At 43.9% G+C, this 11,603-nt stretch overlaps 2 protein-coding genes across 3 annotated transcripts in view; both read left to right on the plus strand.

The window, feature by feature from the left end:
- LOC127494296 (cingulin-like protein 1) overlaps nucleotides 1–4,661 on the plus strand; it is a 9,692-nt gene extending 5,031 nt beyond the window's left edge. For both annotated transcript variants that reach the window (XM_051860075.1, XM_051860067.1), the window contains 13 exons: nucleotides 81–216; nucleotides 282–494; nucleotides 1,031–1,237; nucleotides 1,392–1,496; nucleotides 1,661–1,813; nucleotides 1,908–2,078; nucleotides 2,659–2,802; nucleotides 2,894–2,983; nucleotides 3,446–3,529; nucleotides 3,657–3,781; nucleotides 3,850–3,958; nucleotides 4,169–4,320; nucleotides 4,410–4,661. In XM_051860075.1, coding sequence (XP_051716035.1) covers nucleotides 81–216; nucleotides 282–494; nucleotides 1,031–1,237; nucleotides 1,392–1,496; nucleotides 1,661–1,813; nucleotides 1,908–2,078; nucleotides 2,659–2,802; nucleotides 2,894–2,983; nucleotides 3,446–3,529; nucleotides 3,657–3,781; nucleotides 3,850–3,958; nucleotides 4,169–4,320; nucleotides 4,410–4,500 — 1,780 coding nt within the window. In that variant the 3' untranslated portion in view covers nucleotides 4,501–4,661. The remainder of the gene's footprint in view (nucleotides 1–80; nucleotides 217–281; nucleotides 495–1,030; nucleotides 1,238–1,391; nucleotides 1,497–1,660; nucleotides 1,814–1,907; nucleotides 2,079–2,658; nucleotides 2,803–2,893; nucleotides 2,984–3,445; nucleotides 3,530–3,656; nucleotides 3,782–3,849; nucleotides 3,959–4,168; nucleotides 4,321–4,409) is intronic.
- A 233-nt stretch (nucleotides 4,662–4,894) lies between these two features.
- aqp9a (aquaporin 9a) lies at nucleotides 4,895–11,539 on the plus strand. Its single transcript, XM_051860285.1, has 6 exons — nucleotides 4,895–5,388; nucleotides 5,535–5,661; nucleotides 7,774–7,911; nucleotides 7,983–8,101; nucleotides 8,314–8,531; nucleotides 9,298–11,539. Exons 1-6 carry the CDS (start codon nucleotides 5,311–5,313, stop codon nucleotides 9,500–9,502), a joined length of 885 nt encoding a protein of 294 aa, XP_051716245.1. The 5' UTR covers nucleotides 4,895–5,310; the 3' UTR covers nucleotides 9,503–11,539.
- The last annotated feature ends 64 nt before the right edge of the window (nucleotides 11,540–11,603 follow it).

The following is an 11,603-nucleotide window of genomic DNA, read 5'->3' on the forward strand; positions in this document are numbered from 1 at the left end:
GATGTTGCAGTGTGATCAAGAGTTCGGTTCAGTCATCAGAATCTGTGTGTGTGTGTGTGTGTGTGTGTGTGTGTGTTCAGACTCCTGCAGGCCAGAAGGGCTCGTGATCAGTGTCGCTCTGACATGAGAGATCTCCAGCAGCAGCTGTCTGACATCCACGACGAGCTGGACAGCGCCAAGAGCTGCGAGGCCGGAGCGAGAGACGGGCTGCTGCAGGTACGAGCTCGTTGGGCTGAGGTGGTGTGGGTGAAGCGAGACTCTAAGCTGCTGTCGTCTCTCAGGATCTGTGCGTGCTGCAGGGCGAGTTCGAGGCGCTGCAGCGGGTGCAGGAGGAGCAGGAGGAGGCGTTACGCCGCAGGGAGAGGGAGCTGACGGCCCTGCGAGGAGCGCTGGAGGACGAGATCTCTGCTCACGCCACAGACCTGCAGACACTGCAGGAGCAGCAGCAGCAGGAGATTCACCGACTGCTGGAGGCCACCGACCAGGCCAAAGAGGCAAGGAGCTCACAAACACCTGGGTTACCAACACACGAAATCACACAAAAACACACCTAAGAAGACAAGGAGAGATGCTTTCACCAGAGCATATTGACTAGGGCTACTCACACTGCGCTCATCGTGGTGCTAAACCCCCGCTTTCACTTACACCTGCAATTTAGACCCTAACTTAACTTTTTTTCATGAAACCTTGCTCCGGTGCAGGATTAGAGTCGCTTTTGCGCGGTTAACCCTGCATTACCTGCTAAACCTGTGCGGTGTGAAATGATGCAGTGTTAGATGCTAGTGTTAGATTCAGACAGCCAATCATGTGCCTCATATTCACATGCTTTGACAGTCACAGAAACACCGCAGGTTTGACTGGAACCCCTCGAGTAATATTGGGTAGGTAAACAACACGCAGTTGAATAATGTAAAGAGTATCTTGTACAACATTAACCTCAAGTATTAAGCATTAAGATGAAATTAAAAATGAACTGACATACACACACACAGTGTTTCTTGACTCGATGGATGTCTGTCCGTCCGTCTAGAGTGTGGCGCTGCTGGGACGGAAGGTTCTGGAGGTGGCGGAGGAGAAAGAAGCCAGTCAGACGCTGATCTCAGACCTGACGCAGACTAAAGCAGAGCTCATGCAGAAGACCGGCGCTCTGGAGGAGCAGATCTCCTCTCTCAACCTCCTCATCCAGCAGAAGGAGACGCAGGAGACGCAGCTCAGAGAACACGTGGAGCAGCTGATGGTGAGATGAACGTGAACATACACCAATAAAACTGACTTGTGCTTCTCGATTGAGCTTGTTGACCATGATCCTCTGTAGAAATCATGAGCTGATTCACCTGATCGACTCGTGAATCATTTCAAACTGTCTGAATGAAGCTTCTCTTGATGATCAGGTGGAGAAACAGAATCTGGAGGAGGAGCTGCAGGAGGTCAGACAGCAGGAGGAGCACATGTGTGGAGCCAACCGAGCGCTGACCAGACACCTGGAGGACACGCAGGTAACCTGTCTGACCGTCTGTCTTTCTCTCTCTCTCTCTCTCTCTATCTTCATAAGCTTCAAGAACTGTATGTTCTTCAGTAAAAGTGAGAGTTATTAATAAGAATGTATTAATTCAAGTCATTCTGTGTTGATCCGTCTCTCTCCGTCTGGTGTGTGTCTCAGAGTGAGCTGAGCAGGTTGAATCGAGCTCACCGTGAGCTGAAGGAGAGGTTTGAGGAGGAGAGCCGACAGATGGAGGAGCTGCGGAGGAGACGCAGTGAGTTAGAGGAGGAGAGGAGGAGCCAGGAGCGAGTGTTTGAGCGGCTGCAGGAGGAGGTGAGAGGAGACGCGTGACTCCTGCGTCTGATGGACAGTGGCTCTGATCTCTCTCATTCTGTGTGTGTGTGTGTGTGTGTGTGTGTGTGTGTAGATGAGTGCGGCGGTCGTGAACTCAGAGCAGGAGACGCAGCGGCTGCAGGAGGAGGTGGACGTGCTCAGAGATCAGAGCCACAGAGAACTGGACACGCTACACACACAGCTGCACAACACACACACACAACTACACACACACACACACGCCGCACAGGAACACCAGAGAGAGGTGCACACACACACACACACGCACTGTCTGAGACTCTTTAGCCACCTTTCCATTCGTACATGATTGTTGCGTTTCGCCCCCTAGTGGCAGTTGCACAATTATTCACGTAAATGTTTATGCAACCAGCTGTTTAATCACTGTGGTAAAATGAATGAATAATGAATGAATGAATATATCCACACAAAACAAATTATCAGTTATAAAATAATTATTTTGGACAGAATAATTAATAACTGGCCATTTTACAGAAAATGTTTTAGTGGAAAAACAGGATAATTCTCACCTCGCGCTCTTAGTTTGGAGCAGAAAACATCACATCTGGTCGGGCGGTTGCGTACAGTGTAGCTGCAAAAGTTTCAAGACATATTTCAGAGCATCTGAAGCTGAAATCACCTGTGAAAATTCTGCACATGATTGTTACAGCAGCTCCTGTAATTCTCCTCTGGAAACAAATGACGGTCGGTCTGAGACAGTGGAGAGGCGGCTTTACAGTCCAGCACATCAGATTCACTTCAGTTTCACACTCTGCTTAGTGTTTCTTTCATCATGTGTGTGTGTGTGTGTGTGTGTGTGTGTTCAGCGGTGTGTGCTGGAGGAGAAACTCTCTCGCTGTGAGTTTGATCTGAATGAGGCAGAGCTGAAATCTCAACAGCTGCAGAAGAGAATTAAAGACCTGGAGGAGAATCGACACACACACGACGACAGACACTACAAACTCATGGAGGTACACACACACACACACACACACACACACTGAAGATGACTTTTTAGAAGCACATGTGTTTCCCACGATGCATCCGTGTGTGTGTGTTTAGGTGCGAGTGTGTGAGCTGGAGAGGAGTGTGATGGAGGAGCGCAGCGGCTCAGACTCGCTCATGAAGAGGCTGGAGAGAGGACGAGAGCAGGTCACACACACACTCTCACACACACACACAGACTTCTGGTTTGTGTGTGTGTAAGTAGGTCATGATGGCGGTCAGTGTTTAATGGACTGTGTCTTTCTGACCCTGTTCAAGCTCTGTAAAGACAAAGAGTCTCTAGTTCTCCAGTTGTCTGCTTCTCTATTTCCGTTCTTCATTCAACCGTGTTTCACTAATTGGAGTCGGTCAGTTTCATCCCAATCAGACACCTGTGGAACCTGCTCAGAATAACACACACCATCATCATCATCATCATCATTACACTCGATGTGTGTGTTTCCTGCACTATAATACATGCATTATATTGAGCAGTTATGATACATAATCGTAATACTGATATAATTCTGTTCTGTGGAGAGGAATAAAACACACATGATATAAGAGAAGATTATATGAGATATAAATGATGACTCTAACTGTGTGTGTGTGTGTGTGTGTGTGTGTCAGATGGAGCAGGTGAGAGCAGAACTGCTGCAGGAACGAGCCGCTCGACACGACCTGGAATGTGACCGAATCCGTCTGGAGCGACAGGTAATCATTCAACACTCACATACGGGAATATAAAAATATCAAATCAAGCGGTTCTCTGAGTTTAGGAGCCGCTGTCTTACGGGTTTGTATGAGTATTCTTTAAGATCATTAGTCTCCTGTCCTGCAGAATAAGGATCTGCGGAGCCGCGTGTCTCAGCTGGAGGGATCTCAGCGCTCCGGGACGGACGCCGCCATCTCCAAACTCCAGCTCCAGGTTCACGAGCTGGAGGAGAGGCTTCTGGGAGAGGAGAAGTGAGGAAACACATGACACAGATCTCTTTACTGCGGTTTCTGCTGGTCTGACGTCTCTTTCCTCTCAGAGAGAACGGAGAGCTGCAGCAGCTGAACCGCCGGCTGGAGCGCCGCATGAAGGAGCTGACGCTGCACCTGGAGGAGGAGCGGCTGTCGCTGCAGGACCAGAGAGATCAGGTGACCAGAGAACGGCACACACACACTGTCCTGCAGGGGGCAGAAGGAACGTCCCACATACCAGCAGGAGTGATGGGAACTGTGGCTCTCTTTAGGGATCCAGATCAATTTAGAATAAATTTAAGTACTTTAGGAGTGCATTAAACTGTGTTAATTTAGAGATGATGGGACGTCACCAACACACACTCACTGAACACCGTGTGTTTGCAGCTGGCACTGCGTCTGAAAACACTGAAGCGTCAGCTGGATGAGGCCGAGGAGGAGATGGAGAGGCTGGAGAACAGCAAGAAGAAGCTGCAGAGAGACCTGGAGGAGCAGCAGGAGCTGAACGAGCAGCTGCACACCGAGCTCTGCGGCCTCAGGTGAGAGGGACATCACACACACTCACACATACACACACACACACACACACACACACTCACCTCTGACCCGTCTGAACATCTGTCTGCAGGCGCAACAACAGACCCAATAAACTACAGCCTACAGCTGATGATGAAGATGATGATGAAGATGAGACTGACGCAACACTAGACACACAATAACCTCTGAACATGTAACTCATCACAACTACAGTAAACCAGCTGTCACTCAGAATCAGGTTAATTCATGAGTTCACTCTCACTCCTCATCATGTGTGTTTGATCAGAAATCACTGTAAGATAAATATGGTTCATATGTTTTAATAAAGCAGATATCAAACTACCTCTCTCTCCCATCATGCTCTCAGATGGTTCTTTACCATGGTATCAAGGTATACTGTTCAAACGTTTGGGGTCTGTAAGTTTATTAATGATTTTGCTGCATTTATTTGGTCAAAAATACAGTAAAAACAGTGAAATATTATTATAATGTCAATCAGCTGTTTTCTATGTGAATATATAGTAAAGTGTAATTTATTCCTGTGATCAAAGCTGAATTTTCAGCATCATTACTCCAGTCTTCAGTGTCACATGATCCTTCAGAAATCATTCTGATATGATGATTTGCTGCTCAAGAAACATTTATGATTATTATCAGTGTTGAAAACAGTCATATTTCTGTGGAAATTGTGGTACATTTTATTGAATAGAAAGTTCAAAAGAACAGCATTTATTTGAAATAGAATCTTTTGTAACATTATAAATGTCACTTTTGATCAGTTTAATGCATCCTTGATAAATAAAAGTATTAATTTCATTCTCATAAACAAGTGAAGTGATGTTTCGGTGATGTAGTGCATGTTTAGCTCAGATTGAGCTGCTCTTCCATAACGAGGCGGATCAATGGATGTGTGTGTTCGGACCGTCCCATCAGAGCTTTAATGCAGTGACACGTCGAGTGTGTTCAGTCACATCAGACACACACACGCGACCATGAAGCATCACTGCGCCATCAAACACGGCGTCTTCAAAGAGTTCCTGGCCGAGTTCCTCGGGACCTTCGTGCTGGTGGTGAGTTTCTGTCATTCACTTATTAAACAGATTTATTCTACACACACTGACAGAAATATTTAACATTGTACTGATATTTAATAAAGTATTGTTCATGTATGTTTCTCATGATACTTTGGCCCTGTGTGTGTGTGTGTGTGTGTCAGTTGTTCGGCTGCGGGTCGGTGGCACAGACGGTGTTGAGCAGAAACACTCTGGGAGAACCGCTGACCGTCCACATCGGCTTCAGCACCGGACTCATGATGGGCGTCTACGTGTCCGGCGGCGTGTCGGGTAAAACACACACACACGAGCTTCCACAGGTTATAAAACATCACACACACTGAAAAACATGATCTTCTAACTCTTGTTTTCCAGCACAAACATCTAAACATCTTTAAATCAAGATACATTTACTGGAGAAGAGAAATGACTTTTGTTTTCTGGAAAAATCATCAAAATGAAGTGAGTTTGTGCTTAAAACAAGAACAAATATGGATAGTAATACGAATGTTTAGATGAACAGAAACAGTGAGGAAGAACGTCATGTTTCGCAGTGTGTGATGATGTGTGGTGTTGTTGTCATGGACGCTCACACGTGAGCTGGAATAACACCATCTGATCATTGGATTTCCCAGAACGGATCAATAAATCCTATTGGTCCACATGAGTTGACAGTGGTTTGGTTGTGTTTGTTTGTCAGGTGAGACAACTGAGATGTTTTTCTGTGATTGACACATTGATCTGATCGGTCAGGCTTGAATGAACCGAGGTCATACAGCGCCTGGAGCGTCAGGACGGATCCATTGATCTCACAGCGTGTGTGTGTGTGTGTGTGTGTGTGTGAGAGAGAGTGTGTGTGTGAGAAAGAGTGTGTGTGTGTTACTCGCTGTGAGTGTAACTTTTGTATGTGTGTGTGTGTGTTTATAGCACTATTACAATGTCTTTCTCGGTACAATCGGTGTTATTACAGTGTTTGTCAGTTTATGATAAACAACTTCAGTTTTTTCAACATTTATGTGATTAAAGTCGAGTCGACTACTCTCTGATGATGTCATTAATGAACAAATACGCCTGACCCTCGAGCTGAGACTGAACGCGGGTCATCTTGTGCACATCTGTCATACGGCAGCGCTGCCCACTAGGCTACTGTCCTTCATTCTTATCAGTTCTTGTCTTTGGGTCGTAATATTTCTCACAGATTTCTGCTCGTTCTAGATCAGATACAGATAAAGCAGCATAGTAAAGATTACCTTTATATGAATGGCAGCATCTCTCTACTAATAGCGAAGCTGTGTGTTTTAGTTACTAAGAAATATACGCAAGAACTTTTCAGTTTCTAAACTATTTTATAGATAAATCACAGAACAGTGTCAAATACATTTCTGCACTCCTGAATGATTCTGTGTGTGATCTGCTCGTGATTTGTGAGCTACTGTCTGTGTGTGTGTGTGTGTGTGTGTGTTTGTGTGTGTTTGTGTGTGTGTGTGTGTGTGTGTGTGTGTTATGCAGCAGTGCATTAGTTTAGAAAAATGATTAACTTACTGTACAATAAGCTGTTTAAACATGCATTCACCTGATCAATATTGAGCATCCACAGATGGTAAAATCAAACATTGTGGAGTGCTCTCAGAGTATGCATTAATTTGTCATTTTAACTGTTTGGAAATGGAGTGTAAAAGTGGACTTCAAAGATTTCTTATCCTGTTGCGCCCTCTATAGGCCATGACCAGCGACTAGTGAACATCATGCTTAAAGCATCATGGCAGAGCATTAAAGGATTAGTTCACTTTAAAATGAAAATCAGTCCAAGCTTTACTCACCCTCAAGCCATCCTAGGTGTATATGACTTTCTTCTTTCTGACGAACACAATCGGAGTGTAGCTGACTCGACGTAGGAAGGTGTAGGATGTGGCATAAGCAGTTTGAACAGCGAGAGTTTTACACTTTCTTCGTAACTTCAATACGGAAGGCGGTCTGGCGGAAGCTAGATATTTTACTTCATAACTTGTTTAAATATGGATATTTTTTTACACAAACGCATCGCTTCGCTTCAGAAGGCCTTTATTAACCCCCAGAGCCGTGTGGAGTACGTTTATGATGGATGGAGACACTTTCTTCAGCTCATACTCATTGATCCTGTTCTCTGCCATTATAAAGCTCGGATGCGTCAGGATATTTATTAATATTTCTCAGATTGTGTTCATCAGAAAGAAGAAAGTCATATACACCTAGGATGGCTTGAGGGTGAGTAAAGCTTGGGCTGATTTTCATTTCAAAGTGAACTAACCCAATTCCGCATAATTGCAAAATTGACAGTTTGTTCTGTAAATATGCTTCTATTTTTACAGAATTATTGTGTATTTTTCAATGTGAGATATCAATGGCTGATGTTTGTTTCCTCAGGCGGTCACCTCAATCCGGCCGTGTCTCTGGCAATGGTGATCCTGGGGAAGCTGAAGATCTGGAAGTTTCCCATCTATGTGACGGCGCAGATGCTCGGGGCGTTCGTTGGCGCGGCCGCGGTGTTCGGACTGTATTACGGTGAGTTTGGTGGGATCCGGTGGTTCCCCGTGTGTTTCGGATCTGATTAATGCGTGTGTTTGCATGTTCAGATGCCTTCATGGATTTCACCAGCGGGATCCTTTCCGTGACGGGAATCAACGCCACAGGACACATCTTTGCGTCGTATCCGGGGAGACACCTGACCGTCCTGGGCGGATTCGTGGATCAGGTCAGTCTAGATCCGACACCTTCAGTCAGGGTTTGACCGCAGTAACCCAGACTAATGCACATCGATCAGCTCAGCGTTTCTACCCAAAAACACACAGATCCGGTTTGAACCCGGTGACCTGATTCAGATCCTTCTGTCCTCAATAAACCAGTGTTTCCAGTGATTTACTGTCTGTGGCTCCAGCTGAAGCTCACCTGATCTCCGTCTGACAGGTGGTGGGAACGGGAATGCTGGTGCTCTGTATCCTGGCCATCGTGGACGGGAGGAACATCGGCGCTCCGAAAGGCGTGGAGCCGCTGGCCGTGGGTCTGATCCTCCTGGGCATCAGCGTGTCGATGGGGCTGAACTGCGGTTACCCTCTGAACCCGGCGCGAGACCTCGGCCCGCGCCTCTTCACCGCCGTTGCTGGATGGGGGATGGAGGTGTTCAGGTACGAAACGGGACAGAAGCGCATCAGTGACTGATCTGGAGTGTCTGACACACACGCCGTGTGCTGCTGCTCTAATTAGCAGAATGTGTTACCTTCCTAAATATAGTGCCAAATTCACACTGTAAAGGTGGCACAGAAGCGCTTCTGAAGTGGCAGTTAGGTGTTTTTACGCAGACTGTTTAATGCTGCTCAGAGGGGACATGAATGCACCTGTATACTTTGATTCTAGGGCCTCAGCCGTGTCAGAGCTGGGGTTATTTAGTGCAGGAGTACATCTTCACACAGAGCAGCCTCACTGGGGTTTACATCAGTGTCTGGAGCTTCAGACGTTCATGTTGACAGTCACAGCGTCTGTGTTTGTTCCCAACATGTGCTGGAGTTAATGAGCTCTGATGGTTAATTAATGTGCCACACACACACACACACACACTAACCTCTATTGATCAGTTCATTACATAATATCACATGCACTCAAGAGATTTAAATGTGACTATGGATGCAGAATCACATTTCTCTCTCACACGTTTGTTTGACTGTATTAGTAAGTTCATCTCATAGACTTCTATTGTTTTTCTATCAGTATAATAATATTTTCTGTCTAACCCTAAACTAACACCCTCACAGAAACCCACGCGAAACACTAGATTTAAACGTAACTAGTGAGCATATGTGAAATGTAGTTATGATTATGATTGTGAAGCTGCTGCAGAATCATGTGATATATTGTGATGATTGTGTATATGTGTGTGTGTGTGTGTGTGTGCAGCACTGCTGATTACTGGTGGTGGATCCCCGTCGCCGGGCCGCTGGTGGGGGGCGTCGCCGGCGCTGTAATCTACTTCCTGTTGATCGAGCTGCATCACTCCAACCACAACGACAAACCTCACGAAGAGCCCGAGGAAGAGGAGGACGAGGAGGAAGAGGAGGACAGCAGCCTGAAGGACAAATACGAGATGATCAACATGAGCTAGAAAACCAGAGACGAGGAGAAATGAGAACAGAATTCCTGTCGTCATCAAGTAAAGCTGGTCATTTTCATACTGTAACGCTGTTTGTCCATCAGCAGACGATTAAAGTAGTTCCACCTCATTTAGACTCTTTACAGCTCTAATAATGATCTGGGTTTTACTGAAGTGCTTTAACAACACACAAACTTCACATCTGTACACTGAAAACATGATGTTCTTCCTCAGTGTTTCTGTCTTGTTTTCCAGCACAAACATCTAAACATTCTTAAATCAAGATACATTTACTGGAGAAGAGAAATGACTGAAGATATTACGTCTTTTTTAATGGAAAAAAATCATCAAAATGAAGTGAGTTTGACAATATCTGCCAATGACATCAGAAAAATCATCTTGTTTTCCCGTTGAATTAAGATTATTTTTCTGACTCCATTGGCAGATATTTGATCTTGATTTAAGCACGAACTCACTTAACTTTGATACATTTTCAGTCATGTTTTTAGTCATTTTGCTCGATTTAAGAATGTTCAGATATTTGTGCTGGAAAACAAGGCAGAAACACTGAGGAAGAACATCATGTTTTTTGCGGTATAACGTTGTCCCATAATCCTCCACTGTACAGAAAGTGTGATTTTATGTTGCTGCTGAAGATAATATTGGACTGAACCCACAATAATAGTTTAAATGGCTTTTTAAAGTGACGGATGCACTGAAACACGTCAGGAATTCTGCCCAGATTTAAGCAAAAATCACCAAACAAAAGCATCAGATTGTCAGAAACATCCTGCAGACAAGCGTGTGTGTGTGTGTGTGTGTGTGTGTGAAGCTGGCGTCACGTCACACGCGTGAACTGAAACATAGCGGTTCGTGGCAAATCTTTCCGTTTGTCATGAACCTCAAAAGTTTTTCCACTAGATCACGACTGTTGAGTTTTCATGTTAACTGTAAGTTGTGTTTCACCTTAATGTCATTCATATACTTTCTACATTATTTATGTTTATAATTATTGTTTGTGTGTTTGTAGATCAGGCTTCTTCTATTGACTTTTTGGTTTTGAAATCCTTTCGTAAAAAGTAGATAAACATCTTTTGTAATGAAATCCTATGACATCGACTGTATATTTGTGTTTTTTGCTGAAATAAAGAAGAAACTTTTACAGCAAACTGGTCTTTCTTCCAAACACACATCAGATGTTTGAGTCGTGTGTTTCTGCTGCCGTCTGCTGAGGGTGAATGAAGACGTTCATCTTCACTTCTGTTTTTATTTTAGTCTTATCAATATATTTTAGTTCCTATTTCAGTTAACACATGCTAATGCCTTATATAATGTATAATGTTTTTTAAATTAAAAGTAACTATTCCCTGTTCGGTCCAGATCACACATGGTGTGTATCGGTTAACATACAACTAGGTAAAAACTACTGTTGACGAATGTGCTTTATTGAATTGTGCTTTATTAAAAGGTCCCGCCTCTGATTGAGCGATGGCCAATCATGGTGTGGAATGTGATGAAATTTAGGGACATTCCATGCATCGACTCTAGGACAAAGGATTAAAAACAAAAACTGAACATATTTTATGGTTTTAGTCTGAAGCAGTGCATGATAGTTATAATTTAGTTTTTTGTTGTTAAATGTAATTTTGAATTTTAAGTTGAATTTTTCTTCTTTTCTTGAGTTCATTGTGTCAGTTTTTGTTGCATTTTGAGTTAACTTTAATAACCTTTATACAGATTACATGTTTCAACAGAGATGAAGCAAAACTTGATAACATCTTTCTCTTTCCATTTAACCTGTTAATTGAGTCACTTGGCCTGTTTTTTCATTGCCTTTTCCCCTATCACATATATTAGTAATCGTCATTCATGAAACTCACAAACACTCAAAATTCATCCTGTGAAAACTATTTTGAAAGTCAAAATTATTTTGTAAAATATATATTTTGTGTACAATAAAAAGTTTCATTCAGTACATTTGATTTACAGTAAACTTCTCAGACCTTTTAACACTTTTTTTTTTTTGAAGCTGTTTTCACTTCTGCAATAATCGTCTGTCTTCTCTAAAAGAGGTCTGTATTCCACCGCATTCATGAACTACCACCAGTCAGAG

Source organism: Ctenopharyngodon idella, chromosome 2 (genome assembly GCF_019924925.1).
Source record: "Ctenopharyngodon idella isolate HZGC_01 chromosome 2, HZGC01, whole genome shotgun sequence".
NCBI classification, from domain to species: Eukaryota; Metazoa; Chordata; class Actinopteri; order Cypriniformes; family Xenocyprididae; genus Ctenopharyngodon; species Ctenopharyngodon idella.

Bases quoted from the DNA above. Each gene is read 5' to 3' on its own strand.
- aqp9a (XM_051860285.1), top strand. From the start codon at position 5,311: ATGAAGCATCACTGCGCCATCAAACACGGCGTCTTCAAAGAGTTCCTG. The intron at 5,389-5,534 runs GTGAGTTTCTGT...TGTGTGTGTCAG, and splicing joins TCGGGACCTTCGTGCTGGTG to TTGTTCGGCTGCGGGTCGGT. The intron at 8,532-9,297 runs GTACGAAACGGG...GTGTGTGTGCAG, and splicing joins TGGGGGATGGAGGTGTTCAG to CACTGCTGATTACTGGTGGT.